A 27,024-nucleotide genomic window follows, 5' to 3' on the forward strand; every position below is an offset into this window, starting at 1 on the left:
ATTCTTGTTATTATTTATTGTAATCCTTTCAGTCTTCATTATTGGTTGATTGTTAGAGGGAGTTGATGCTGTAAATATATTGGCGCCAATCACAGAGCATGGTGGTAAGTCATGAAGATACAATAGCAAGTTGTAGGTGTCTTTGGTGACCCAATGAAAAGGCAGTAAGCTTGTAATTGTATAGAGAGGATTGTGGCAAGAGAAAGTTAGGGCGTTACTCTTTGAGTTTCAACACAGTGGATTTCTCCAAGTTAATCCATGTATTCTGAACTCTGCTTTAATGTCTATTAGTTCTTTCCTTGTTTCAATTATGCATACAACAGTCTAACATAACAAAAGCTCTAAAGCAACTGATTCCTAACACAAATTTAATAGTTTTCTTGAAGTAAATACAATTAATAAATAGAAACAGCATATATTAACATTCCTATTGATGAATTAACTACGGAATATCTATTCTAATTACAGTATACATCCAGAAGCAACAAAGGATTGCTTCAATGCCAAAATAATAATGATCTTCGGGATAAAAAATGAGAGCATGTACCTGATGGAAATGAACATTTACCATTATCATATTTGTTTCAAGGTATGATATTGTAATCCTAATTGTAGAAAAGAATCAACAAGCTAAATCTTACCCTACTACTTCGTCCATAAAAGTTACTGCCTTCTTCAACGGTTAACCATTTAAGAAATTGCCTCCACTTCATTACATCCATCATAAATTAAATTACATTAAGTATCTGTGTACACTGTTTTGTGAACATCCGTACTCCATCATGGTTAAATGCTACATTTTTTGTTTTCATATGAAACCAGCAATGATGATACAAAAAGAAGACTTAGGTATCTAGTGCGGATGGTTCTAGACATATTGCTGTGTATTACAAGTCAAGCAATATCAGAAGGAAAAGTGAGATGCAAGGATTACTATGCAAAATTAAGCTCAATATAAGTTGAAGTTGTAAGCTGACCTGGAATCAGGTTCTTGGAATTGGAACTTGTCCAACTGCCTGATGTTTTAGTCATTTATTATATGCCAATTATGCATGCAATCCTCTTACATATAAAGACCTATGCTTGGTGATGAATATGGGATCAAAAGCTTGCTAGCAAGTTTGGAGCCTAGGAATGGGCTATTCTAGGATTATAACATTAGAAAAAGACAGATTTTGAGTTGGTGTGCCATTGTTACAACATGCAGTAGTATCAGTCCGGATTGAAGTTCGACGTAGGTCACGTCTGAGAAAGTATGGTTTTTGATCAATCATGTCAGTTGATACAGAGTCTCTTTCCCCGTTCAGTATTGTTCTTTGTCCTTCACAATCTTGCTTCAATAGTTTATCACTGCACATTTCCTGTTTTGGCTTTTTAGTCTGATAGGTGGGTGCACATGAAATCAATGGCTGATCAGAGGAAAAATCTCTCTCATCTTTTATTTTTTCTTGAGCCTTTTGAAAGCTAAATTTACAATCTTCTCTCTTTGGAATTTGATACTCCATTCTCTTGGCACTTCCTTTCCTTCTACCTGACATTTGAATATTCTTCTGAATATGTACCTCTATATTCTGCTTGTTCAGCAATTCAAAAACACAGATGTCTTGAAGTTTCAAATTATAATTTTCAGCAAATTCACGCCAACCCCTTAAAGAATGCGGTGTTGTATTCTCTCCTGGGGATGTTACTGACCACTTCATTTTATCAGGACCCAACAGAGTTATGTCAGCCTTGCTCTTTGGTAGATAATTTCGCAAAAAATCTATTGGAACATTCTGAAATACAAGTGCAGAAGAAAAATAATTGTTAGAATCTACAGGAGCATGATTTTCAATAATGGAAACTTGAAAGCATTCATTTTACTAAAGTGAACAATATAGAATCTACACTCTGCTCAAGCACCATTCATTACATATTTTTTGCTACCGCATGATGTAACATGTGATAACACAAAAATGGAGGAAGAGAGAATGTGAAGAATATATTTGTTATTTGGGTATTCTCAAAAGCTTAAGGGAAAAAAAAGGGTCTTATATTTCAGTTTCAATAGTTGTAAGCCATTAAACACTCAGATCTGCATAGAAACAATACAAACTGAATGGTTCCATCCTTCTGTTCAATTAATGTCACACAAGATCAATCCTCCATGCAAAGTGTCGACCATAGCTGCCAGGCTCCTCAAGTTCTCCAATGACAGTAGATGTACGGGTAATCCTTGATGTTCCCAGAACATCATCGTATTCTAGATTTCATATTAAAAAAGAACGGAATATTGGCATCCCATAAACTTTCACATAAGGGGTAACGAGAGTGAGGGGAGGGGGTAAATCCCATCCCCATCTTCCTGTCTTTAAAACATCTCAGAAGTCTAGGACATAAGCGTAAACCCCAGGGACACATCCCCAAGGAACACTGTGTTTGTTTTTTATATCTTTTTCTGTGCTGGGTCCTAGGGGATCGCTAACATCTCTGGAAATGTTTCAGGGACATCATAACATGTCCTAGCCATTCCATGGAGAGGGGGATGTCCCAACTTGTCCGCCCATCCCCAAAAGAAATATATGAAATGTGGTCCAGTATTCTGAATCAAGATGGTAGTTTAAGAGACAACACCTGTTTGCCCTCTTGGGTGAATAACTTAAAACATAAAGCACGTAATGCAGAAATACGCCATAGATATCAGACAAGTATAAGAGATGTTATTCCATTCCTAAGTGTTCTCCCCTCACAAGTTACATTCGGAAGTATATAAAGATACCGAGGGGGTGCGAGCGCCAACCGTCGCACCACAACAACCACCCCTTGGTTGCCAACCAACCAAAACAATTACACATAATTAACTAGTCATATGTTTGTGTACAATAATGCCGCTAACATCATCCCCCCCAAAAGAAAAGAAGTCGTCTCCGGACGACTTAATACAAAATAGAGATGACATTAACAGAACTGCTGATGCCAGTTGAGCTGCGTCCTCACCTGAAAACCCTTTTTTGCTACCATCCTATGCTCAAGTGCGGATTTCACCATTAGTGCTTCCTTTGACATCACAATCCTCCTGTGCCTAAACCAAACTTGTCTGCAAAACATGCTTTTTAGTCTCAGCCTCCACCAACTACTACTCAAATGATACTGTCTCCCTAGCCAATTTGTCCTCGATAGCCACCGGCGTTGCCCTCTCGGCATCTAACTCCTGGGTACGCTGTGCTAAGTCTCACGCTAGTACTGCCTCCAATCTGGTGGTTAGCTCCTCCCGAGCCCTCTTTGCATCCACCAAGGCAACCTCACGTCCAGCCTAGACCTACTCCAAGTTCCTCAAAGCATACCATTCCTGCCTGGAGGTGGCCACAACCCGCTGTCACAAAGGCTACGAGAGTCAGACACCTCAAATCCTCCATCACACTCCCCAAAGGCTGATAACTGAACTAAATAACTCTCAAACTCTATTTGTTCGCAACCTCCAAATCTGTCTCCCATACTTCCCCGCCAATGCTTAGCTGCAGGCTTCTTTCTCACAGTACGGGACAACCCAACACTTACTGTGCCTTCTCTGATGCCCTTCGCCCAACTCAACAAGTGTATTGTAGCTCAAAAATAAACTGGGGTCTGGGGGCAGTGCACCCAGCGGGGTCTGGGGCAGCCCCCCAGCAAGGCCGAGGGGCAGCGCCCCTCGTGGGGTCCTCGTACAATTAACAACAACACTGACACCTCCAATTGTACGGCCACCTTCCCGTGCGGTCAACACCCCTCCACCGTACGGATCACCCCATAAGGAATACGTGGCCACCTTCCTGTGCTTGCGTGGGCGCTGCGTTGGTGGGCGGAGTGCGTTTATGTATCTGTGTGTTTGGGGCTGTTGCGTGTTTTATTTCTCTGTTGGCGGTGATGTCCACCGCACGGTCGTGTCCACCGCCAGTGGTCCACCGTCAATGTTACCACCGCACGGTGGTCCCACCGATTGGTGGTTCCACCGTCGATAGTCCACCACATGATGGTCCCACTGTTCGGTGGTTCCACCGCCGGTGGTCCATCGTATGGTGGCCCCCACCATCGTGCGCCTCTTTTTTTTTTTTGTTGGTCTCATACGATCGTCATACGGACCATACGGTTTTTTTTTTTTTGCTTTCTTTTTTTTTTTTCCAGCCATACGGTCAACTGTCGTATGGCCGTATGGTTTTTTTTTTGTTTTTTTTCCCAATTTAGTTGTCTAGAGAGTCGTCGGCTCGGGTCCCCTGTCTCTGGGATCGCCCTTCATCCTTCTCAGTTTTCCTCGCCCAAGAGTCTCCCACGTTGGTCCCATGCCTCTCAAGTCGCTTGCCCGACCTCTCGAGTCCCCTTCCATCCTATCGGGTTCCCCTCCGGACTCTTGGGTCTAGCCTCTCGGGTCCCTTGTGCGCTTCTTGTGGTAGGGTTTCAATTTGGACCCGTTGGTAGCAAGTCTATTTTCACTAGCCATCCAAAGACCTGGAACCACAAATTCTACAGCAACCATGGTCTCCTTCCCGTACATAAGAAGAAGAAGAATAAAGATTTTGAAGTCTGCGGCCTTCCACACAGGGTTCCAATCGTTGCCAATAATCTTGGGATTATCTACGTCATCAAGGTTTGGGGCGTCTCCCTTCCAATATTCTTTGTATTCCGGCAGGTACACCTCCTCTGTTGCTTGCTCTGGTTCCTCTACTTCGAGCCTGTAGCTCTGGAACATTTCATAATCCTCCATCTGCCAATGGAAGAGCCCGTTCAATGACCCTGTCTCATCCTCGGAGCACTCTCCTAGTTTGAGAATCCCTTCGTTGTTGGGCTCCCTGCAGCATTGTCCTTCGTTCCTTAGGTTGCCTTCTCCTTCACCCTCCGATTCCGAAGATGATGCCAGTTCCTCACTAACTAACTGTGTCCCGAGGTCTATGATAAACTTCCTTCCTCCATTCTCCATAGACAGAGTGTTCTTCTTCCAGTTGTGGGTGGCCTTGGCTGCCACCAGCCACCCTCTCCCTAAGATCGCATCATACCCTTTTTTCTTTAGTGGGATTACCACGAAGTCCAGTATGAAGGGTTGCATCCCGATGGTAACTTGTTGGCCCATCAGTGTCTCGATGGGTTTGATTCCATGTTGATCTGCTCCGAGCAGATTGAATGTAGATGGCCACAGTGTCGGCTTCCCCAGCTTCCGCCAGGTTTCTTCTGGAAGAACATTCACTCCTGATCCACCATCGACGATGGTATCGGTTAGAATGGTGCCAAGATACCCATCTCCACAATGGTCGGGTTCCTTCCAGTGTTAACTACCAACAACATGCGGTCTATTGCAGGCCCCCCAGGAACATCTGTGCGGTGGTTGGTATTGGTGTGTGGTTGGGAGAGATTATTTAGCAATGTCGTGCGTAATTGAGGCATCGTCTGGAGGAGGTCGTGTACCTTCACAGGCACCTCCAGTTTTAATTTTAAAATTTGATTTAGTATAGCATCCTCTGCCTTCGATCGGCTGGAAGTACTCGCCGTACCCTTCGCCTTCGCCCTTTCTTGTATCTCTTTCTCAATTTCTTCCCGTTCTTCCCATGCCCTTCGCTTCTCCATCTCCGGGTCTCGGCACATTGCGTGTCTGGCTTGGGCGCAGTTTACGGCCAACACTTCCTCTTCTTTGGTTTCCTTGACATTGAGCAAGTTGACGCCGGACTTCGGGCAGGTGGCGTCTTCGTGGTCTCCCGGTCCGCACCATTTGCACAAATATTGTGTGGCGCCTCCCTTCGGGCAGTCTCGGGCGAAGTGCCCCCACTAGCTGCAAGCTCTGCATTAAACCATCGGTCGACCTTTGGAGTCATATTGGATCCGACTCCTTGTGTTGTTATTGTTGTTTCGTCCTCCCCACCGGTTATCTCGGTAGCCTCCTGAGGTTGCATTGTTGTTCGCTTGTTGGCCCGTACCCGTTGGTGCGGACGTTGTGGCCTGCTCCGTGAACAGCACCTGGTTCATTTGCATATTCCGGGTTTTCATGTTGTATGGGCACTCCTTGGTGGAGTGTCCCATCACTTGGCAAATCTCGTAGAATGCCTTCTTCGGGCAAGTACCCTTTGTGTGCCCCTCCTCTTTGCACTCAGTGCACCATATGTCTCCTTCGGTCCGACCAGTGCTTCTCATTGTTTTGAATTCCCTCCTCATTCGCTCCATGTCTTTCTGGAGCGCTTGCACCCGTTTGCCAGCCTCGTTGTCGCTGCTGCTTTCCTATGACGAGTCATCCTCCTCGGACGAGCTATCCTTCTTCTTCTTTTTCTTCGATGTCTTGGTCTCACTCTAGAGATCCATCGCTCTATTGTATGCGTCTTCGTACGATGTAGGTGGAACGATTTTCATCTTCTTTCGAAGGGAATGCTTTAGTCCCTCCACGAACCATCGCTTTTTCAACCCATTTGCTGGTTGACTCTCCATTTTTCCCAATAGTTCCTTCAGCCACCGACTATAGTCTCGTTCTTGTTCTGCTTCGTTCCATAGATCTCGGCGACTATTTCGTTGTCATCTCTCAGGAGGCGGAACTCTATCCCAAACTCCTTCAGGTCTGGCCATGTGCCGACTTTGGCCTTATCCATGTCTGAGTACCAGTCTATGGCCACTCCCCTTAAAGTTGCTGGGAACTGTGTTACCCATTCGTCTTGGTCGGTAACACCGTTCACTGACCATATGGTTTCGCACATTCGACAATGGCGAACGGGATCTTCCTCCCCGTCGCCATTGAACTTCGGCAGTTTTTGTTTACTCGCCATCGTTGGGGGTCGTCTTGCTGGAGGTGGCTGTGGATGTGTCTATGCCCTTGCGCCGCTCCCTCCGGTGTCGGTGGTGTGTCCTGCGTGGGTGACTGGAGGTACGGTGTTTTGCCTGCTGAGTGTGGCACCTACCGTACGGTTATCCTCCCCTTCGTTCTCACCTGTGCCCACTCCTGGCTCCCTTTGGTGATCCTCACTTTGTGGTGTAAGTGATAAGTTTCTAAATCGATCCCGGGTCTCTTCGACTAGATCTTTCCTTTCGGCCACAATTTATCTCAACATTGTGTCGGGATTATTATAGGGTTCAATTTCCCCTTCGCCTCTTGCCATCACGCTCTGCGTCCCACGATGATTGTTCCGTTTGCGCGTCGTCGGCCTCTGGGTTAATCTCACTGACAGGTAGGCCCATCGTGTCTGTGCGCCATCTGCGTCTTCCGTTCCTGAGTACATCTAGGCAACGGCGCCAAATGTTTGCCCTCTTGGGTGAATAACTTAAAACATAAAGCACGTAATGCAGAAATACGCCATAGATATCAGACAAGTATAAGAGATGTTATTCCATTCCTAAGTGTTCTCCCCTCACAAGTTACATTCGGAAGTATATAAAGATACCGAGGGGGTGCGAGCGCCAACCGTCGCACCGCAACGACCACCCCTCGATTGCCAACCAGCCAAAACAATTACACATAATTAACTAGTCTTATGTTTGTGTACAATAATGCCGCTAACAACACCCTAGTTGAGAAACTAAAAGTATCATAAGCACCAATTAAACAAAACATAATTGACAAATATTGAATAGCTGAATAACACAGAATTTTATTTCAACTGAGGAACATATACAAAATGAGCAAACTTTATGGGAGAGATTTATGCCTTCAAATCTACTTAAATGCTTCAAGTTTAGCTACTGTACAGATTTCAATACAAAGATATAAATTTGATAAAAATAGTAAAATAGTATTCTTGATGAAAACCTGGCATTGCCCAATATCCTCAAAGGTTGAAATGCACAGTCAAACAAACACAAAATTATTAGAAAATTGAAAGTGCTTGTTGGAATTATTGATTATGGTAACCCCATTTGTCAAGGTCATAATTCTTGTCCGAAACTACCATTATTGTCTAAAACTGTCCCTGAGACAACCCAGGATGTTCTTCGGATCATTTATCCCTCCTTAGAAGCATGGAGCCACATTGCTTCTAAAAGTTCCCTAGATAAGGGAACTTATGCTGAATTTGGTTCCTCATCAACCACTTTCCTAGCACACAGACTACCCTGCCTTCACCACCTGACAGAGTAGGATCTACTGATTTTCATCTTTTTGACAAATTATTAACAGTTTGATCCGTCGGAATGGCAGTGATGGTGTTAAGTTTCAACTGTATGCCTCAGCAACTATTTGATAACATCTTATGTGTCCAACAAAGGTGAAAAATATGTTCCAAAATCAAACAATTTTGCATTGAACACTAACAAGATAGACTGGTAAGTTGAGCTCAAATGCATTATCACCCATTTGCTTGACAATGATGTATGGCCTATACCACAAAGGTCTGAGCTTCTTGTTTGGGTCTTAAAACTTCTATTTCTTAAGATGCAGCCAAACTTTGTCTCCCTCTTGAAACAGACAAGGAACGAAATGTTGGTCATGTTATACCTTATACTTCTCACCAGTTACTGAAAGACCTTGTGAACCTGTTGTTATTTAATGTGCCTGATCTATTCAACAAAAATGGCTGCTTTATCCATTTTATTTTCTCTGTGGGAAGATACCTCTACCAAGTTTACAACACAACAGCCAGTGCTACATGAATGGGTGCCAATAGTTGGAAACCAAGGCAAACTTGTAATGGGTTGTTCCTCATGGAGCAATGGAAAGCTTGATTGTAGCCATGTTGTGCATATGAAAAGCTCTCATCCCGTGTGTAGGAATGCTTTGAATGGTACATCCAGAGAATGTGGAAAATTATTCAATTCACAACCCCTATATGTCAATCACTTTGTGGATGGAATGTTATAGATTTTGTCAGCTTTGTGTCCACAGATCAAAATTGTGACCTAACAAATTGGTCCGTAGAATGATAAATTTGACCCACACATTTGTGAAGAAAAGCTTGACACTTTCTTCCATAGAGAACCCTTTATTGTAAGATATCAAAACTACCATGTTTGAGAACATATCCACCACAGCTGATGCACAATCATAACCATGCCTGGCCATGGAAAGCCCTGACATGGAATCCATGGAAATAGATTACAAAGGCTTGTCAAGAATTTGCGGAGCATAGAAAGAAGATATCTGAGGAATTTATTTAGTTTTTCCCCAACAATCAAATGTTTGACAAAATTGTTGATTGATAAGTTCTATGAAATTTCATTTATATACTTTCTTCACTCTTTGTAGGTGCAAATTTCCACAGATGTTTGATAGAATGCTCATTATATTAAAATATTGAAATTGAGTTTTTGTTGATCATCAATACCATGAGAAATCACCATGGGTAAATCAACATTAATGGCTCAGAATGTTATTAAAATGAACTACTGATATAGCTGGAGTATTTGAAGCATATACAGACTGATACTATTCTAACCTCTGTTTTTCGACTTCAGCCATAAACTCATAATGTTGTTCCATTAAATATCAATATTTCTACCTACAATCTTCCTTGGAAATCATAAAAAAAATTCTATAGACTGCTGCAACCTCTGGATAATATTATTTGACTCCTCATAAAGTTGTGATGCCTCCCTTTTATGTCATTAATCCCCTATGGGTATGGGACAGCTCCTGTTCTTTCCTGACCACTGACTTTATTTTCCTTGCACGTCACCATCCAATACTCAAGGCTTCACAACGCTGCAATCTCTTTTATTTATAGAACCCTTCATAGGATAAGGGTTGGCTGAGACGATTAAGACTACCATAATCACAAATCTCTTTCCACGTTACTTTCCCCAATAACCCACATCTCTATAAAGCTAATGATTCATTATTTTATTATGCTACAGTTCTTTTTGGTGTTAATTCTAGCCAATGAAGTCTGGCTGGAATAGGTCCACAACTCCTCCAAATTTCAGAGACCTAATTTCCCACACTGCTCTTCTTGGTATGATGTGGCAGCCTCTTGAAACAGTAAAAAGGTGCTGCTGGGCAAAAGGAGCTTCTGCAACCTTATTGAGCTCCTTGACCTCCTGCAACCCTATTCTGCATTTTATAATTTATTTTTCCTGCATATAGATCTTTCAATCTCAAAGCTGAAGCTGATAAAATAATGGTACCTGGGCAAACTCTCCAAATCAAATATTTATGTTACTAACACAATTTTTGAAGGTGAATAGTGTCATTCCTCGCTATCAAAATTTAATGAGTTGATTACCTCATTCATAAATGAAAGGTGGCAATATTCCTGAACTCATTCTTTCTTTAGAAATTAGCCAGGAAAAACAGTAAATTGACAAAGTGGCGACTCTGTTGGAGTAGGAACTCAAGAATCCTAATAATGTCTATTTCAAAATTTCTTGAACTAGTGTTTGATACGGGTTATTTCCACGTCTTAAGATAGTATGGTGCTTCCTCATGAAGATCAACTTCCATGCTCCAACTTGATTTGAATTGGATTCAAAGAGAGCAGGAAGACATGGTTGCCCAATTGAACATGGTTGCGTGGAGGGAAAAGACTAGTTACCGTGAGTATAGAACGATAACTTTCGTTCTAGGGCAAGAGGAGAGACGGGCCAAGGTTCACAATCTTCTTCACAAAGAAATTGTTGCAGCTAGAAATCCCACGCGTGAGACAAATTAATTCGATACATAGAAGAGGTCTGCGGCCAAGTAAGCACACAAATAGTTATTGACAAAAGTTGACGTGAGGCAAAATGGTTCTCCCAGGAGAAGGTGTTGCCCTTGTAATTCAGCCAGGTCTAAAATTGGTTGAGGACCCACAAAAAGATATTCTTTTTGGACTGACGACTTTAACTTGGAAATGTAAAAGGAACTTTGCAGAATATATGAGAGTTATTTTAGTGTTGGAAGGAGAAGAAAACGCGGAAATGCAAGATATCCAACTCTACCTGATGATCGTAGCGGAAAGAAACTCTGCCCCCTAATCTTGTTAATAACTTTTTGTTTTGAAGACCTATGGCTAGCACAGGTGATGTAAAGTCAGGCTCTAGTAAGCCATTTTTGTTTTATTTTGAGTGACTTTCAGTTCCTCTCTGGGAACAGCCGTTTTCAAAGATTGTTATTTTTAAAGACGGTTACTATTTGTTATCTATATATATGTCAGATAGAAGATAGAGGGGGGGGGGGGAGGAAATTTATTTAACAGTTTCTAAATACTTGATTGTTTTTCAAACAGATTTACAAAAAAAAACATAAATCTGGATGTAATTTCATGGATCATAAACTTTGAGTTACGATTGATGAATTGTTTTGTTCTTCCTATGTTGAATATTCTGCTACTTGGATTATCTTTCCTTGTTATCTGTTGAATGGATTTTAGAATTTGTACACATATTACTGTGAATGTTTAGCTTTGGATAAATGTAACGGTGATGTTTCACTCATTATAAATATTAGTACTTTGGGATAGAATCTTTGTATTTTATTCAATCATGGTTCTATTAATGACTTTCTGCCTTTAAAACTTTCCAGTTAAAAGCTCCATCTTAATTGCTTTCTGGTTAAAAGCATATCTATGATGTCCCATTCTGGTTGACATCACTTGTCAGAGGAGATCAGCCTATTATTTTGACCCTCGTAGGCTAATGAAGATGGTTAGAAGGTCTTCTGAGGATTGTGTTATCTCCAAAGTTCAGTGATTAGCAATTTTGGCTTTCGTTTGAGGTCTCCAGGACTCGGTATGCATTACTTACTATTTATAGTAAGTCAGAGTTACATAGAGGGGGACCCTTCCTATTTTTAGTAAGGTGTGTGGTCATATGCAGATACCTCAGCTTAGCACCCAGTTCAGACGGCATTCAGAGATATTGAGTAATTATGGAGTTATAAATGTTTATTTAGCTCAAATAAACATAAATTAATTAAAAGGGATAGAATATTAAGTTATAACTTAATATTGAGGGTCATGTCATCATTAAAGAGGGGCCAAATATTTAATTAATTAATCGACACATAACCCAAAGTTTTATTTGAACAATGAAGCCAATGAAACATTATTTCATTTTAGTGTTAAAGGGTGCTTTTTGGAAGAGGTTCAAACTTCTCCATGGAGAATATATAAGCTTCAAATGAGAAGTTCGATTCATTATTGTTTGTATCTATATTTTTCTATGTACTTGTTTTGGAGAAGAGACCAAGGGTTTCATGCTTTCAACAGCCATTGGAGAACGAAGAAATCTTCGGTGTTGTAGCTACCTAAGTTGGTGAGATATCCATTGAAGGGGCATTCCGGAGAACTTCAGACATAAGTTCTATTTGGGCTCGATTGGAGAAGTTTGGCAAACCTTGCCAGAAGATCGTAAGGGGAATAGTATTGCAGATTGTTGAAGGCTGCTTTGGCAACACACAACAGCTATTATACAGCATTCACAAGCCGTCCTTCACATTTATTATTGCAGAATCCTACAAGCTGGGCGCTCCATGTGTAGGCAGCGATTTTTGCAAGAAAGAGTGAATAAATTCCAAATCAATCAATAAGGGAGGCATCTCATCATTGGAAGGCCAGCGCTGCAATTTGGGAGCAAAATAAGAGGTTATTGCAGCAGATCGCCTATATAGATCAGGTTCTTTATTATTGCTATAGTTGCTTTTTCAAATTCAATAAAAGACTCCAAACTCTTGATTCAAGGCTATATCTTTGTAATTCTTGCAAGCTGAATGTATCTCAGTTGACTTTCAATTATATGAGCATTTGTATATGTTGCATTTATTTTATATGTCAAAACCCTCATGAAAAAGCAAAAAAATCAATAAACCAAAACAAGCAAAAAAATTACATTTGCATTCAATATTTGAGAATTACCGGCATAGAGGACAAAGGGGTCTTCACAGTGGTATCAGAGCGGTTTCCTGCCATCCTGTGAGGTTTAATCAGATTGTTAATGCAACCCAGTGACAGGGAAAGGAGGTATATCAAAGAGAATTTAGAAAAAAACTTGGCAACCTCCGAAAGTACCTAAAGGAAGAACAACATCAAGAGTAATTGGGACTCATCAGGAGTCATCTTCTAGGAATATTGAACAGGTAGCAAGTATGGGAGACAGAAGAGACAATAGCTCACCACGAGATGAAGCCAAGGAAGTTAGGGAAACCATGAGACGTTTACAGGATGGACAACAACGTATGGCAGATACATTTCAGCAACTCACCGCAGCTATACAACAGTTGGCTAATCCTAGGAGGCAGAATCATGAGCAGGAAGATAACAAAAGTGTGGTTGGAACTCCCAGATCCCGTAGAACTCCTACACACGGTTGATCAGCCTACTAAGCCTACTTTCCTGAGGAAAGAGCCAGAAGGAGGTGTAGGTGAAGATGATAATGTTATGTTTGTGGATAATGGCATGACAATGCATGATGAGTGGAGCTTATTACCCCCTGATGTAAGAGAACATTTGAACTTTGACCGGTTCCTGAGTCAAAAGAGGGAGCATGTTAGAGCTAGGCAAGATAAAAGGCCACGAAATCAAAACAGGGATCTGGAATATGCTACCAGTAAATTGACCCTACCAATGTTTGATGTAAGCAAGAAGGTCACAGCACGGTCATGGATACATAAGTTGGGCACTTATTTCCATTTGCGACCTATGGCAGAGGGAGATGCAATCAAATTTGCTACATTGCATCTTGATGGAGTGGCTAATGATTGGTGGTATAATGGAATCGTCACCCTACAGCATAACCTCATCACTTCATATCAGGAGTCGGCTGATCGGTTGGTTGAACATTTTAACAACAAGGATCTGGAATCATATTTCAGAGAACTTGCCCAGCTTAAGCAAGTTGGGAGCTTAGAGAGCTATATTAGAGATTTTCAGCGGCTATCAATCATGGTTTCTAATATTTCTAAGCAGAGACTAGTTGTGTTGTTCATTGAGGGCCTTCTAGAACCTTTGAGAGGTTGGGTAAAATCTTTTGACCAACCATCACTACAGGAAACCATGAAGAAGGCTAGGAGCATGGAACATGCAACACCACAAAGCAAGTTCACGCCTAGGGGATCTTCCTCATCCAGGGACAGCAAACAAGGAAAATCAGATTTTAAGGGGGATCAAAAAGGGAAATCAGCAGCTCCATTTGATAGGGAAACTCTTAATGATTTACAAAACAAAAAGTTGTGTTTCTACTGCAAGGGTCCTTACGATGCTAACCATGATTGTCCTTTGAGGCCTAAGGGCAAGGCTAACCATACTATGTGGGTTTTTTACGAGGATTCTGAATCTGAAATTTCCAACCAGCAAACTGATCAAGAGGAATCCGATGCAAAGAGGGTTGAATGAGCCTGAAAAATTGGAAAAAATGGATGCACATGAAGGGGATGTTAAGCTTAAGGAGGCATGTCTCACTAGCTTTCAGCAGGAGGGCACTTTCACGATGCGTGGGGTGTTGGCTAGAAAAAAGGTTATCACTTTGTTGGATACACGGGCCACGCACAATTTCATTGATGCCAGTTGGTGGAGAGGCGTGGGATACAAACCAAAGAATTTGAAGGCAAAAGGTTGAGAGAAGCAGATGGTTACACTCTTAAGTGTGACAGGATGATTTTAGGACTCCCTACATGTATCAATATTATGAACTTAAGGCAGATTTTTATGTTGTGACTATGGTAAATACAAATGTAGTTTTGGGAATGAGATGGCTTCATGACATAGGGATCTTCACTCTCAACCTCCGAGAGATGGAGATGAGATTCACAGTAGATGGGAGAACTCGTGTTGAAGGCCATCAAAGACAATAGTTTCAAGATGATATCATTTAGGAGGATGGAGAGACTTATGCACCACGATAGAGTTGAGTGGGCAGCAGAGTGTATGTTGATGCCATCACAAGAAGGACAACAAAAATCAGCATATCATCCAAATATACAGGAATTGAGAGTTAAGCATGGGAAGGTATTCAGTGACATTCCACCTGGTAGACCCCCAGATAAGGGCATTGATCATATTATAGAGTTGAAGGAGGGTACAAAACCCCTGATAATTACTCCTTACCAGCACCCAAAGCGACTGACAAAATGAAATAGAGAAAACAATTAAGGAGCCGCTTGCTATGGGACACATTAGGCCAAGTGAATCACCATTTGCTTCATCAGTCGTATCAATGAAGAAAAAAGATGGTACCTTACGCATGTGCATTGATTACAGGGTCCTGAATAAGAGGACCAGATACCCTATCCCACGGATTGATGAGTCGATCGATGAACTCCATGGTGCTTGTTATTTTTCGAAGATTGATTTGAGATCAAGCTATCACCAGATCAGAGTTAGAGAGCAGGACATTGAGAAAACAACATTCAGATGCCATTGTGGTCATTTTGAGTTTGTGATTATGCCCTTTGGGCTAAGCAATTCTCTTGCTACATTTCAGGCTACTATGAATAGGGTATTTCAGCCACAACTCAAGAAATTTGTACTTGTTTTTTTGATGATCTCTTGGTGTACAACAAATCTTGGGAAGAGCACCTTGGCCATGTTGTTTGAAAATTTTGTACACCTAGGGGATGTGCAAAATTGTGGTTTCAGCCACACTGTGTGAGTATAATACTCTCCTAATTTAGGGAAGGCTACCCTTTTGCTTTCTACTTCAACAATTCAAAATAAACTCTAACTCTAAATCTATTCCAAATCTAGGTGAAACTCTGTCTTGTTCTCCTTTTTCAGAAAAGACACTTATTCTTTTCTCTTCTTTCAGAAAAGAATCACAGCTAAAAGCACAAATGATTAATGAAGTAAGCTAAATAAAGAAGCAAAGTTTCCATAAAGGCACAAAGTCCTCGGTAGCTTCTCTGGGACGGGAAAACAGAAAGAAAGCTCAAAGGCTTCAACTATCTACTCTCCTATCAACCTTTTTACATGATTTTCCGGTAACCAAGCATAGTATGTAGCAGCTCAAAGTCTAACTACATGATGCACCTCTTATGCACAAACATAGAAAATAAAAGCAGCGCAAAGTCAGCAAGTTACCCCCTTAGCTTGAGCATCCTACAATAGTTTCAAACGTGACAAGCAGCTCAAAGTCTGTAGTATCAAATCTTATAACCAATCTAAAACTCCAAACACAATAAGCAGCTCAAAGTCTGCAAGATTGAGCTTGAATCCCTCTTGTATAACACCTCAAAACTCACAATCAGCCTCCAGAAAAATGTCATCACATAACACCTTAAATCAACACAAAGTTTGAAAGCAATTTGCTTCATTTAATTGACTGCAAATTGATTTACAACTAAGCTCAAAGTCTTAGAGTGTACATACAAACTGGCAGAGTCTTGTTGCATTGCCAAAAGATATCGATTACAATAGACCCCCTCAAGTATTTATAGGAGAGGAGCCTTGAGAAAGAGGTGGGAGGTTCCCAACTAACTTGAGAAATTCTCTCAACCACCATGACTTATTCCAACTACAGTCCCAATTTAACTCAAGTTGTAGTTGCTTTACATGTAACTACATTTTGCAAAAATGCAAGTGAAAGTGACACTTGCAATGACAATGTTTGACATAACATGTAATTTGTCAAAAAAAAATTACAAATGCATAATTGAAACTATTCTATGTGTCCAAGACACGACCCTACTTACATCATCCTTTGTCTGTGATGATCTTCATGCTGCTTCAAGATGCTAGCACTAGAAGTATTCAGGATTGGTGAAAACATCTGGAACCGGAACGGGAATTTGCATCCTTAATGATCTTTGTGTCCTTCACCAACTGTTAGTTAACAGATTTTGCCCGCCCTTAATTTTGCAGTGAATAACTCATGTATGCCTTTATTGAAAGGCAAATGAAACCAACAGTTGGGTGAACCGATTATTGGTTTACCCTCTGCATAAGGGTGCAACTTCCCATATGATATTCAATGAATTTTTAAACGTAAATTAACATTAACTTCACTTTTAACCAAAAAGCGAGAAAGGCATTCCACATTCATTTGTCAACACCATATGAATGTTGCAAAGATAAATACTATATATGCAAAGCTCACGGACTTACAATCAAATCAATTCCATTCACAGAACTACCCTTATTAATGAAATCAAAATATCATGAACTTCGATCGAGTCTCTCACATGCCTCAAAGGACAAGGGGGGTCAGAATATCCAAGCAAAGAGCTAATTAGCGGATTCTATTCATTAGATTCATTCACAAACTTATTCATTCATACAGATAAATGGATAATCAAGAAGGTAACAAATTCTGCACATAAACATGAATCCCAACATAGATTCGCTTTCCAAATTCAAACACAGATTTAAAAACGGCAGAAACTGTATCATTTCATTCACAGATAAAAATGTCTTCATTGAGAATCCATAACATGCCAAAAGAAAAACAAAGTCTACTAATTCATCTAAAAGTTTTTCGAGCCCTTCCAAAGTCTTATGAAAATGCATATATAGCCACAACCTGGCCAACAGTTAATAAAGGAAACATGGAATTTTTTACTTTCCACCCCGCAATTTCAAAGTAGTTTTTAAAACAGAAAAACTAAACCTACTCTTCCTAAGGAGAAAAAGCCAAGAATAAATATTAAGAAGACATCTGGCCGAGCTGAGAGGTACTTTTATCAGGTTCAAGAGACATGGCAGCGGTGACTTTCTTCCAATCTACATGAGTTGCAAAAAACTTCTGGATAAGCACAGTGTGTGGGAGGCCGATATGGGTGATCCTTTGTTTCCACACTTCTTTTTCTCTGCGGGCTTGCTCCACCTGATTAGTGTGGTTGCCCAAGTGTTCGATGCAAAGGAATAACAGGGATTCAATTTTGGCTATGGTTGATAGATCACTTGAAACCAATGCTTTCGCCTCCATATAATTGATCTTACCCTCAAATGAGCTTGTTATTAATTCAAGACTTTCGATGGTCTTTCCATCTTCTTTTAAGCACTTAATCCCTGTACATTTGAGGTCATTCTGCATTGATGTGATCAGTTCAGCAAGGTGATTCATCAATTTAGCCAATTCACCATATGCCTGTTGTATTACGGAATTTCTCCATTCTATATTCTTTTTGCAGACATAAAGAATATTATCATCAAGACTTTGGCACAAGTTTTTCATTCAAGAATTTCATCACTCCATATGTCTGTACCTCCTGCATCTGCACTACTACCGCTGCCCATTTAGATTCCTCCTTTTTCCAACCTATGATTTTTGTCTCCAATTCCCCTTCATAACCAACTGGGCGTTTTCATATACCTTGCTCAGGTTAATGAAGTATTCTGTTCATGTGTTACGAATTCCCTAAAGCCAATCCATGAAAACTTCGGTAATCATTTTGCATTTTTGAATCTGCTCAAGAGCCTTCTGATTTGCCAATGATTTCAAGTCGAAGGAAGATGGTATTTGAGAGAGGGGCTACGGATATGAACCATTGATTGCTTCTATGTACACTGCCATATGTCTCAATGTCTCTTTCAGTCCCTGCTTATCTTTCTCATCCTTCCAGGTCCGAGTGACAATTCTTTTGGTCGATGCCTCCAGATGATAGACATTTGTTGCCCTCGTTCCCACTCCAAGGTTTACTTCTTCGATGGAAAAGTATTTTGATGGACTTCCTGTAGCTATATCTACATTAGGACAAGAAATTTCTGCTGCCCAATTCTTAGTATCTTCATCAAAGTCTATTTTTGCCATGGTCTTTAATCTCTTAGTCTTTGGAGTCCTTCCCAGAATTTTGTTGACCATATCATCTATTGGTACCGAGACAAGAACTATGTTCCTCTTCTTGCTAGTCAAGGTAGCGTCTAGCCAATGAAGATGTTCACTACCAGTTTCTTTTTTAGTCTAATCTTTCGTTGGACTAGAAGTGGGTACCATCATGTAGTTTGACATATCAGTTTACTCTGCTTCTAGGCCTTCTATATTACCTGCTTCCACATCGGTTATTTTGAGCTCCCTCTCTGCCATTGTGTTCTCAAATTCAGGGGACGAGGCTAAGTCTATAATCACCTTAGGTTCCTTCTTGCCTTTCCCTCTGGTTTTGGATCTTGTAATCCTTGGTGATGACCACTCTTCCAATGAGACCTTGGCACTACTAGCTTCTAGCATAACCTGTGAATTACCTGTCATAAACTGCGTCGCTTCCAAGCTTGAGAAGTAGAGAATTACCTTTCCTTCGTTGAATTGTTTGTTTTCTGATTGGCTTTTCAAACAAGTTTTAAAGTACTTAGATATGATTACCATGAAATTTGGTGACACAATCCCAATACTACTTATTCGTGTGAGATAACTTTGAAAAGCCAATTCCTGACGAATGCATTTATTACACATCACTTCATGAAATTACCTATCAAAGTAATTATTTATTTCCATTTTGAAAAATTACGACCTACTCAGAAAAGCACTTCAAGTGCTCAGAATATTCCTTCGCAGAACAATGATGATTGTCTTCTTAGATCACATGTTGCTTGATCTTTGAGCCTAGCGGTTGAAAACATCGAACCATGGAACCACTGAACCGTTGAACCGTAAAGGTTCACTAGTTCAAGGTTCAATTGGACAACACAAAGGACTAAGACATTCGGACCCCAAACAAACTTGACAGACTAATGATCTCATTGAACCAATGTACCATTGAACTTAACAGATTGGTTCAACGAAGAAAAGGTTCGACTTTCAATTACATGACTTACAAAATGGGGTCGAAGGACAAAGACGATTTTGACTACAACCACGGGAAACTTCCAAAACAATAAAAAGTCTTCAAGGGAATAAAACTTACATAGGGGAAACAAATGCGGAATACGGGAGTGTTGACGTGTTTGAAATCGCATTGCTGCAAACTCCATATGGCCAACGCAGAATAGAATAGCCAACTGATTATCCTACTCTCTCTTGAGATAAGGAAGTCTCTAATGCTGTTTTCTAAGTTTGATCAAAGGGGACTACCTCAAGGTTTCTTTTGTCAGGTCTTGACTGCAGGATTACTCAGTGGTTGATGTGTTTTGCTGGAAACACAAGGGGACTTACGATTTGCAACAAGCTAGTCTGCTGTGATTCTCGAATTACGCAATAGAGAGCAAAAGGAAAGGGTTAGCAGATCTAAAACTAACAACACGGGTATGCGGGTAGACGGATTCAACATAGCCAATTCCTGCTTGGCCAGAATAGCTCACAACCTTGCAGGAACGGTGCAATCTTCAAAGGGACTTGGAAGATTTTCAGACTGGAGACGCACAGCTAAGCACCCAATTCTGGTGCAGCTCGGACATCTGCAATTGAACTAAGCACAATCGAAGGCTTAGGTTAACCACACAAAAGGATACACAATCAGTATATCCTCAGTGGTATGAGCCCAAATCTATCAAATACCTACACACCCAAAACAGAAAGATCTATCTAAAATATTGAAAGAAACCATGCAAATAGGATGAAGACAAGACAATAAACACCAAATCAATGTTTATATATTGATCTCATCTGCCTATTACAACAATTTCTGCCGCATCTCTATGCTACTGCTAAGATCTAACCTATTCTAACCTCTAAGATCTAACTACAAAATTCTAACCAATTGTCTGACAAAAATCTCCAACTATCTAACCCTTTACAAAAGAAAGGCCTCTGCCTTTTATAGATTTTACAATAATGAATCGAAGGCTAGGATGGACTGCATCCAAGGGCCCTGATCTGCCTTTCAGAAGCTAGCAGCTTTAACCCATGCCCAATTAATTCTTAGTTATCCAACCAGCAACTATCTCAACTACCTGCCACTATTTGGCTTTAATTCAGGTCTATCCAATATTCTTGGTGGTTGGGAATAGTTATCCACAAAAATATCTTACACGGGACCCATAGGCAATTTACAATAAAGCAGTTTCAGTTTTAAAACTGAATTTCTGGACTTAAATCCAGCTGTGTGTCTTTTCTCGAGAAGGCATAGACCGAGTGTTCTTTTGCCTTTTGCCTTCAATTTCGCCGGTGGACTTCATCTTTGTTCAACGGCACGGTTCCCAATGCTCGGTTGTTCTCGCGCTCTTGCATCTTTTCTTTTCCAATCTTCAGCGCCTGGCTTTGGATTGCGATCCTTCCTTGATTTGCGTTTGAGGCCTTCTCCTGGTTTTTTAATGACGTCCTGCGATCAATCGACCAATTTCACTTCATTAAATTAATTTGAAAAATTAATTATTTTAACAAATATTAAATTTAATGGCGTCTGGTTTGAGAAGCTCTTTGTGAGATGTATCTTGAAAATGCTTCTCCTTTCTGTTCGAATGTGAAATCTGATCCTTGGTCAATTTACTTCTGCATGATTTTACCTTTGGAGTCTTGGGCATTTTGAATGGGTTTATGGCGTTTTGAAAACTTCTTATAGCGCGACTCCGGAGGTTTGAAGAGCTTCTGCAAATTTTAAAACTCTAACTCTCGTGCCTTTTCTGGTGAATTTCGGAGAATGGAGGGCACTTTTGCAGACTTCAAACTTTACGTCTCCATCTTCCAAATTACGAACTCTGCGTTTTCGCGTTTTGTCTAATAAACTTTTTGCGTTGTGTTCTTCAGATGAATGGGGATCTATCAATTTCGCATTCCTTATATTTGGGCATATGCGTCGCGATTCTGGGCACTATGGCAAATTTCGGACCTTGGAGGGGTTTTGGCGATTTGCCCAAAATTTTGGACCATATGGCGTTTTTGGAATTTGCCCAGAATTTCGGACCATTCAGCATTTTTATAAATTTCGGAGCTATTTCACCCTTTGCAAATTGCAGAGTGTTTTGAATGAATTTAAACGCTTTATCATTTTCGGACCTTCTGGCCTGTTTTGCAAATTTCAAAGCATTTAGTGTTTTTTGCAAGTCAAAAAAGTTTTCGGACCTAAATGCCCTTCGTAAAACTTCGGATCTATAAACGCGTTTGGAAATTTCGCGATTTTAACTTTCTGGAGCTTTCAGAATTTTGAAGCATATTTTGCGAACTTAAACAAACTTTGGAGCTCCCAGCGTTTTTTTTGTAACCTGTAGAAATTTCGGACCTAAATGCCCTTTGTAAAACTTCGGATCTATAAACGCGTTTGGAAATTTCGAAGGTTTGAAGGCATTTTTGAAAATCGAAAAAAAACTTCGGACCATATGGCTATTTTTGCAAATTCGACAAATTTCGGATCCTTAGGCGTTTTTGGAATTTCAGAGTTTTCAAGCGTTTTGGGCAAACTGGGAATATTTTCAAACCTAAACCACCTTTTGGCAAGTTTTTTACTTATTCAACTTTTTGCCCCATGGTCCGAAATTGGGGATTTTAAGTGATTTTCGGACCTCTGGGGTCTTTTTGCAAATTTATAACAAACTTCCAAATTTCGGAGCCAGGGTCCGAAATTGGGCGTTTAAGTGAAATTCGGACCTAAAACCACTTTTGCAACATTTCACTTTTTCGGACCTCCTGCCAATTTTGTCAACTTTTTCACTTTTTGGCCTAGGGTCCAAAATTGGACAACTTAAGTGAAATTCGGACCTCTGGGGCATTTTCGCAACTTTTGAACTTTTTCACATTTTAGCCCCAGGGTCCGAAATTGGGCATTTCAAGCGCTTTTAAACGTTTTCTTCAAGAAGCGCGAGCTTGGGCACTTGGGCAAGTTTGTCAAGATCTCGCTGAAGGATCATTTTATGGAATATAACATTTAAGTATAAGAAAGTATATACTTTCAGGATGTTTGAGAGTGGTTTTGGCCCTCCAGGAGTTATATTGCAAATTCTAGTTTTTAGAGGATTCCTCAGTTTTTCAGAGTTAGTCAAATTTCAGGATCAGGATCAGGACATTCCAGACTTAGCCAAATTTCAGGGTCAGGACATTCCAGACTTAGCCAAATTTCAGGGTCACGACATTCCAGACTTCATCACTCACCAACTTGACTCTTCATATCCCCTTCCTCTTCTGCAAAGACAGAAAGGCACAAACCAGGGGGTCCCTGTCCAAGACGGGGATGGGTGTGCGATTCGCACAACAGGGAGTAACACCAACAAACTTCAATCTTATCTCCTTGCTTGGGGTATATTGGCTTTTCAGGAGGGAAGTTCTTTGCAAGGCTGAAGTAAGAAGCCTATCTCTATCTTGAAAGCATTATGTGCTCTCAATCATTCAAATCACTTATTCATCTCCTTCTATGGCTCCGTAGTTGTTGTTCTTTCTTTGTATCATCCTCCAATCTTGGAATCTGCTTGCAAAATAAGGCCCATGCCTTAATTTGTTGACTTGGTAGATCATTTGTGCAAACAAGATTGATAAGGGAAGTGATAAGTTGAGGCAAAAGTGGGCTCACAAGTGAATTTCGGGTTTTGAGGACTACATTACATGTGTGAAAAAATAAGAGCACTGACTTGCAATTATGGAGAATGAACATGCAACTTCATATGTGTAAGGGGAAAACACAAGTTTGCACTCGTAATTGCATCCTAGAGACTCATTTTCAAGTGTTTTTTAGTGCATTTTGGATCAATTTCGGGTTCTAGGAGGCTGACTGCAAGTGCAATGCGGGGGAAAGCTTTTACATTTCCACTTGTAATCGGGTCTTGAAGATCCGATTACAAGTAACCAACATGCAATATAACTTCTTGGAAAACAATTGAGCATGGAAGGATATGGCTGCAAATAGGACAAGTTCACCAAGTTAAGGTGTATTGACAATTTTTATACCTGCAGTCGGGTCTTGAAGACCCGATTGCAAGTGTGCAAGGGGGGGTAAGATAATATGCTTTATACTTGTAGTCGGGTCTTGGAGACCCAACTGCGAGTATGTTTGCATATAAAAACTTGCACTTGCAACAATAAGACCCGATTCTTAAGACAATACATGACTTGTAATCGAGTCTTAAAGACCTGACTACAAGTATTTTGCATTCAAAGACTTGCATTTGAAGAGGGATGACCCAATTGCACTTAGGCGATAGATGGGGAAGAAATAACAAAGAATACTTGTAATCGGATGTCCAAAGCCCAACTACAAGTATAATACTTTACATTATAAACAAGTCTATACGCCTTGGATCTATGCAAACCGATAAATGGGAAGAACATGACTCAAAACGGACAAGGCCGATGATGGATGCTAAGTGAGAGCACATGCTTGGATACAAAGGGGAACACAAAGTTGCCATTGGATGGTTGAGAAAAGACTCAAAGCGAGGTTTGATACTTGGACGCTAGTGAAAGGCTATATGAACTCGACATTCATATGAAATGCATTTACCATAGCATGATAGAAACTTCCATTGCTTGTAGTCAGGTCTTGGAGACTTGATTACATACAACCAACACTTGCAATGATGAACATAAAACCCCCACTTGACTTGTAACTTGACATTTTAGATAATGAACCCACTTGTAATCAGGTCTTAGAGACCGGACTACAAGTAAGTGCATTTACTTGTCATGAGTTTACTAGCAGTGACATCCAAAAGTTCCCCAACTTGCAATGACTGCTTTGAAACCCGAAATTGCACATAAAGTGACCAAAATGAAGGCAAAAACTAACCAAAACATTCACAGAGATGGAAGATAAGCTCGTGATTGCTTTAGCATCAAGAAATGTAGACTTTCCACCTTGGGAAGTGTTCCCTAGAGCCTTAAAATCTCAAATTTCAAGCAAAAATCTTCTACTTGCAGTGACTGCTTTGAAACCCGAAATTGAAGAAAAAGCTAGGAAAATGAAGGCCAAAACTCACCAAAACTTGGACAACAATGGCGAACACAGCCCCCGATGATTTGATACTAACAAATGTGAGTTTTTCACCTCGTAAAACATAGAGGCAAAAATGACACATTGTGAGCGAAAATTTGTAGGGGTTGTCACATTTTTTTAAATCTAAAAATTAGAACAACAAGCCATTTGGATACAGTGTTAGGAATTCTTGACAAGAAATCTTTGTATGCAAAAGAATCCAAATGTGATTTGGGCATGACAGAGCTGCTATACTTAGGCCACATTATTGTTGGTTGAAAATTTTGTACACTCGAGGAAATATACAAAATTATGCTTTCAACCACAGTGTGTGAGTAAAACTCTCCTAATTAAGGGAAGGCTCCCCCTATCTAACTATAACTTTGAAAATAAAATAGGATGGGACAACAGTCTTTCTTCTTTTTTCAAGAAAAACAATATTTTTTTCTCTTCACAGAAAAGTGATAGCGATTTCATATAAAACAGCAGTAACAACTTTCAAAATGAAATGAGACAAAGGAAATGAAGTTTCCTGAAAGCACAAAGACTTCCGTCACTTCCTTCGGGACGGGACAGCAATATCAAGCTCAAAGTCTTGATTATGTGAAGTCCAATCTACCCTTTTCTATACTAATTCTATTAAGAACAGATTATAACAACACAAAGACTGAAATATTTTATTCTTTCTACGCAAGACAGCAAGAACAAGTGTGAGCTCAAAGAATCACAGCTCTTTCTCATAAAATCTACTTACTTCTAAACTCTATTAAGAACAAAGTAAACTCCTACAAATTTTTACCTAAAATGTGTCATTTTTGTCTCCAAGGCATGTTTTACGAGGTACAAAAGTCACATTTGTTAGTGTCAAATCATTGGGGGGTGTCTTTACCATCATTGTCCAAGTGTTGGTGAGTTTTGGTCTTCCTTTTTGTAGATTTTTGTGCAATTTCAGGTTTCAGAGCAGTCACTGTAGGTTGAAGATTTTAATCTCTAGGCATGCTCCTTGAGACAAAAATTTTGCTTCTGATTAAACTGGACTAATCTTCGGTTCATCCTCGATCTGCGTTTCAAATTTCATCGCTTTTCGAGTTCATTTGCTATGTTTTTTCTTCAATTTTGGGTTTTTTCTTCCTAACTGCAGGTGGGAAATTTTCCTTTCATTGCAAGTTTTAATTTTCTCATGTTTTTGTGTTCTAGGGAAATTTTAAAACAATTACAAGTGCACTTTATTTAAACTTGTCACTTGTAACTTACTCTTTGTTTCCCCCTTGCTTTTTATGTCTTTTGTAATGACCCATTCCTGTTGGGCTCTTAAAATTTCAGTTTGTTGGGTTTGACATTTCATCAAACAGTTTGTGTGCATGGACTGATTTTGTTTCCTGAGTTCCAAATTGTGGTTTGAGTGCTTATGTTTGATGCCAAATGTTGATGTGAGCATACAAATGAAAGAGTAATAATGGATAGACATGAACAGCAACTTATTTCAATGAAAGTCCATTTGTTTACTTCTAGTCAAGTCGGAGTATATTCATTTCCAGGTCTGATATAAACATTTTCAGACAGAAATAGCATAAGGGAATTACATTGCATGCACACAGCCGCAACTACATACTCTATCCTCCGTTATAATTTTCATATAACAATTACAAGGCACGTAATGAGAACTCTTGACCCCTTAAGGAAGCCAATACACAAACAATATATTAACTTGTTACATCTTCTCACATGGTAATTATGTCAAACACTTGGCGCATCATCCAAAAAGTCAGTTTTTTGATATATATATCATATAACTTGAATATCAAGAGAGGGCAAAACATATCAGAGATTATAACAGTAATAGCTTCTACTCATAACCAAATTTACTTCTTCTTTAAAGCTCGTCGAATACATGAAAGCCCCATGATAAGTGGCCTATACACAGATATAAGTGGCACATATTAATAATGATTGGAATAATAATATTTGCACCTGGTAAGCTTGTCTATCTCCCCTTGGCTGATCGATATTAATCTTCTCTCTTGTAGAGACCCCTGCTCATGAAACCCTTGAGATGTCTAAATAATGTAGAGCCTCACTCCATGCTTTAAAATAATTAATTTTATTTATTTATTTCACCAAAATTTGGAGACATTACATCTTTTAAGTCATTGTGGGAACTTTTTGGACAAATTACATGTGAATTTAAAATTATAAATTTAAAAAAGAACTTGTAATTTCTTTTAAAAGTTCTTATTTAAGTGATTTTAAGTTGTGGCAAGGATTCTCTTTCTCTATTACAAGTTTTAATGTTCTTTTTACTTGTAATAGGGTTTTTATTTCCCTATTACATGTTTAATGTCGTTTAAGTCATTTTTAAAACTTATAAAGGGGATTTTATTTCCCTATTACAAGTTGTTATGTGTTGCTTTTAGTTGTAATAGGGATTTTATTTCCCT

The 27,024-nt window shown here is 39.9% G+C and overlaps 1 protein-coding gene across 2 annotated transcripts in view; it reads right to left on the reverse strand.

Moving 5' to 3' along the window:
• Window positions 1–539: 539 nt before the first annotated feature.
• Window positions 540–27,024, reverse strand: part of LOC131069244 (B3 domain-containing protein Os01g0723500) — a 114,618-nt gene continuing 88,133 nt past the window's right edge. Inside the window, exon 5 of one of the 2 annotated variants that reach the window (XM_058004608.2) lies at window positions 540–1,775. In XM_058004608.2, coding sequence (XP_057860591.2) covers window positions 1,140–1,775 — 636 coding nt within the window. In that variant the 3' untranslated portion in view covers window positions 540–1,139. The remainder of the gene's footprint in view (window positions 1,776–27,024) is intronic. The other variant, XM_058004607.2, reaches the window with a different exon arrangement.

This window comes from Cryptomeria japonica, chromosome 6 (genome assembly GCF_030272615.1).
Source record: "Cryptomeria japonica chromosome 6, Sugi_1.0, whole genome shotgun sequence".
In the NCBI taxonomy this organism is placed as follows: Eukaryota; Viridiplantae; Streptophyta; class Pinopsida; order Cupressales; family Cupressaceae; genus Cryptomeria; species Cryptomeria japonica.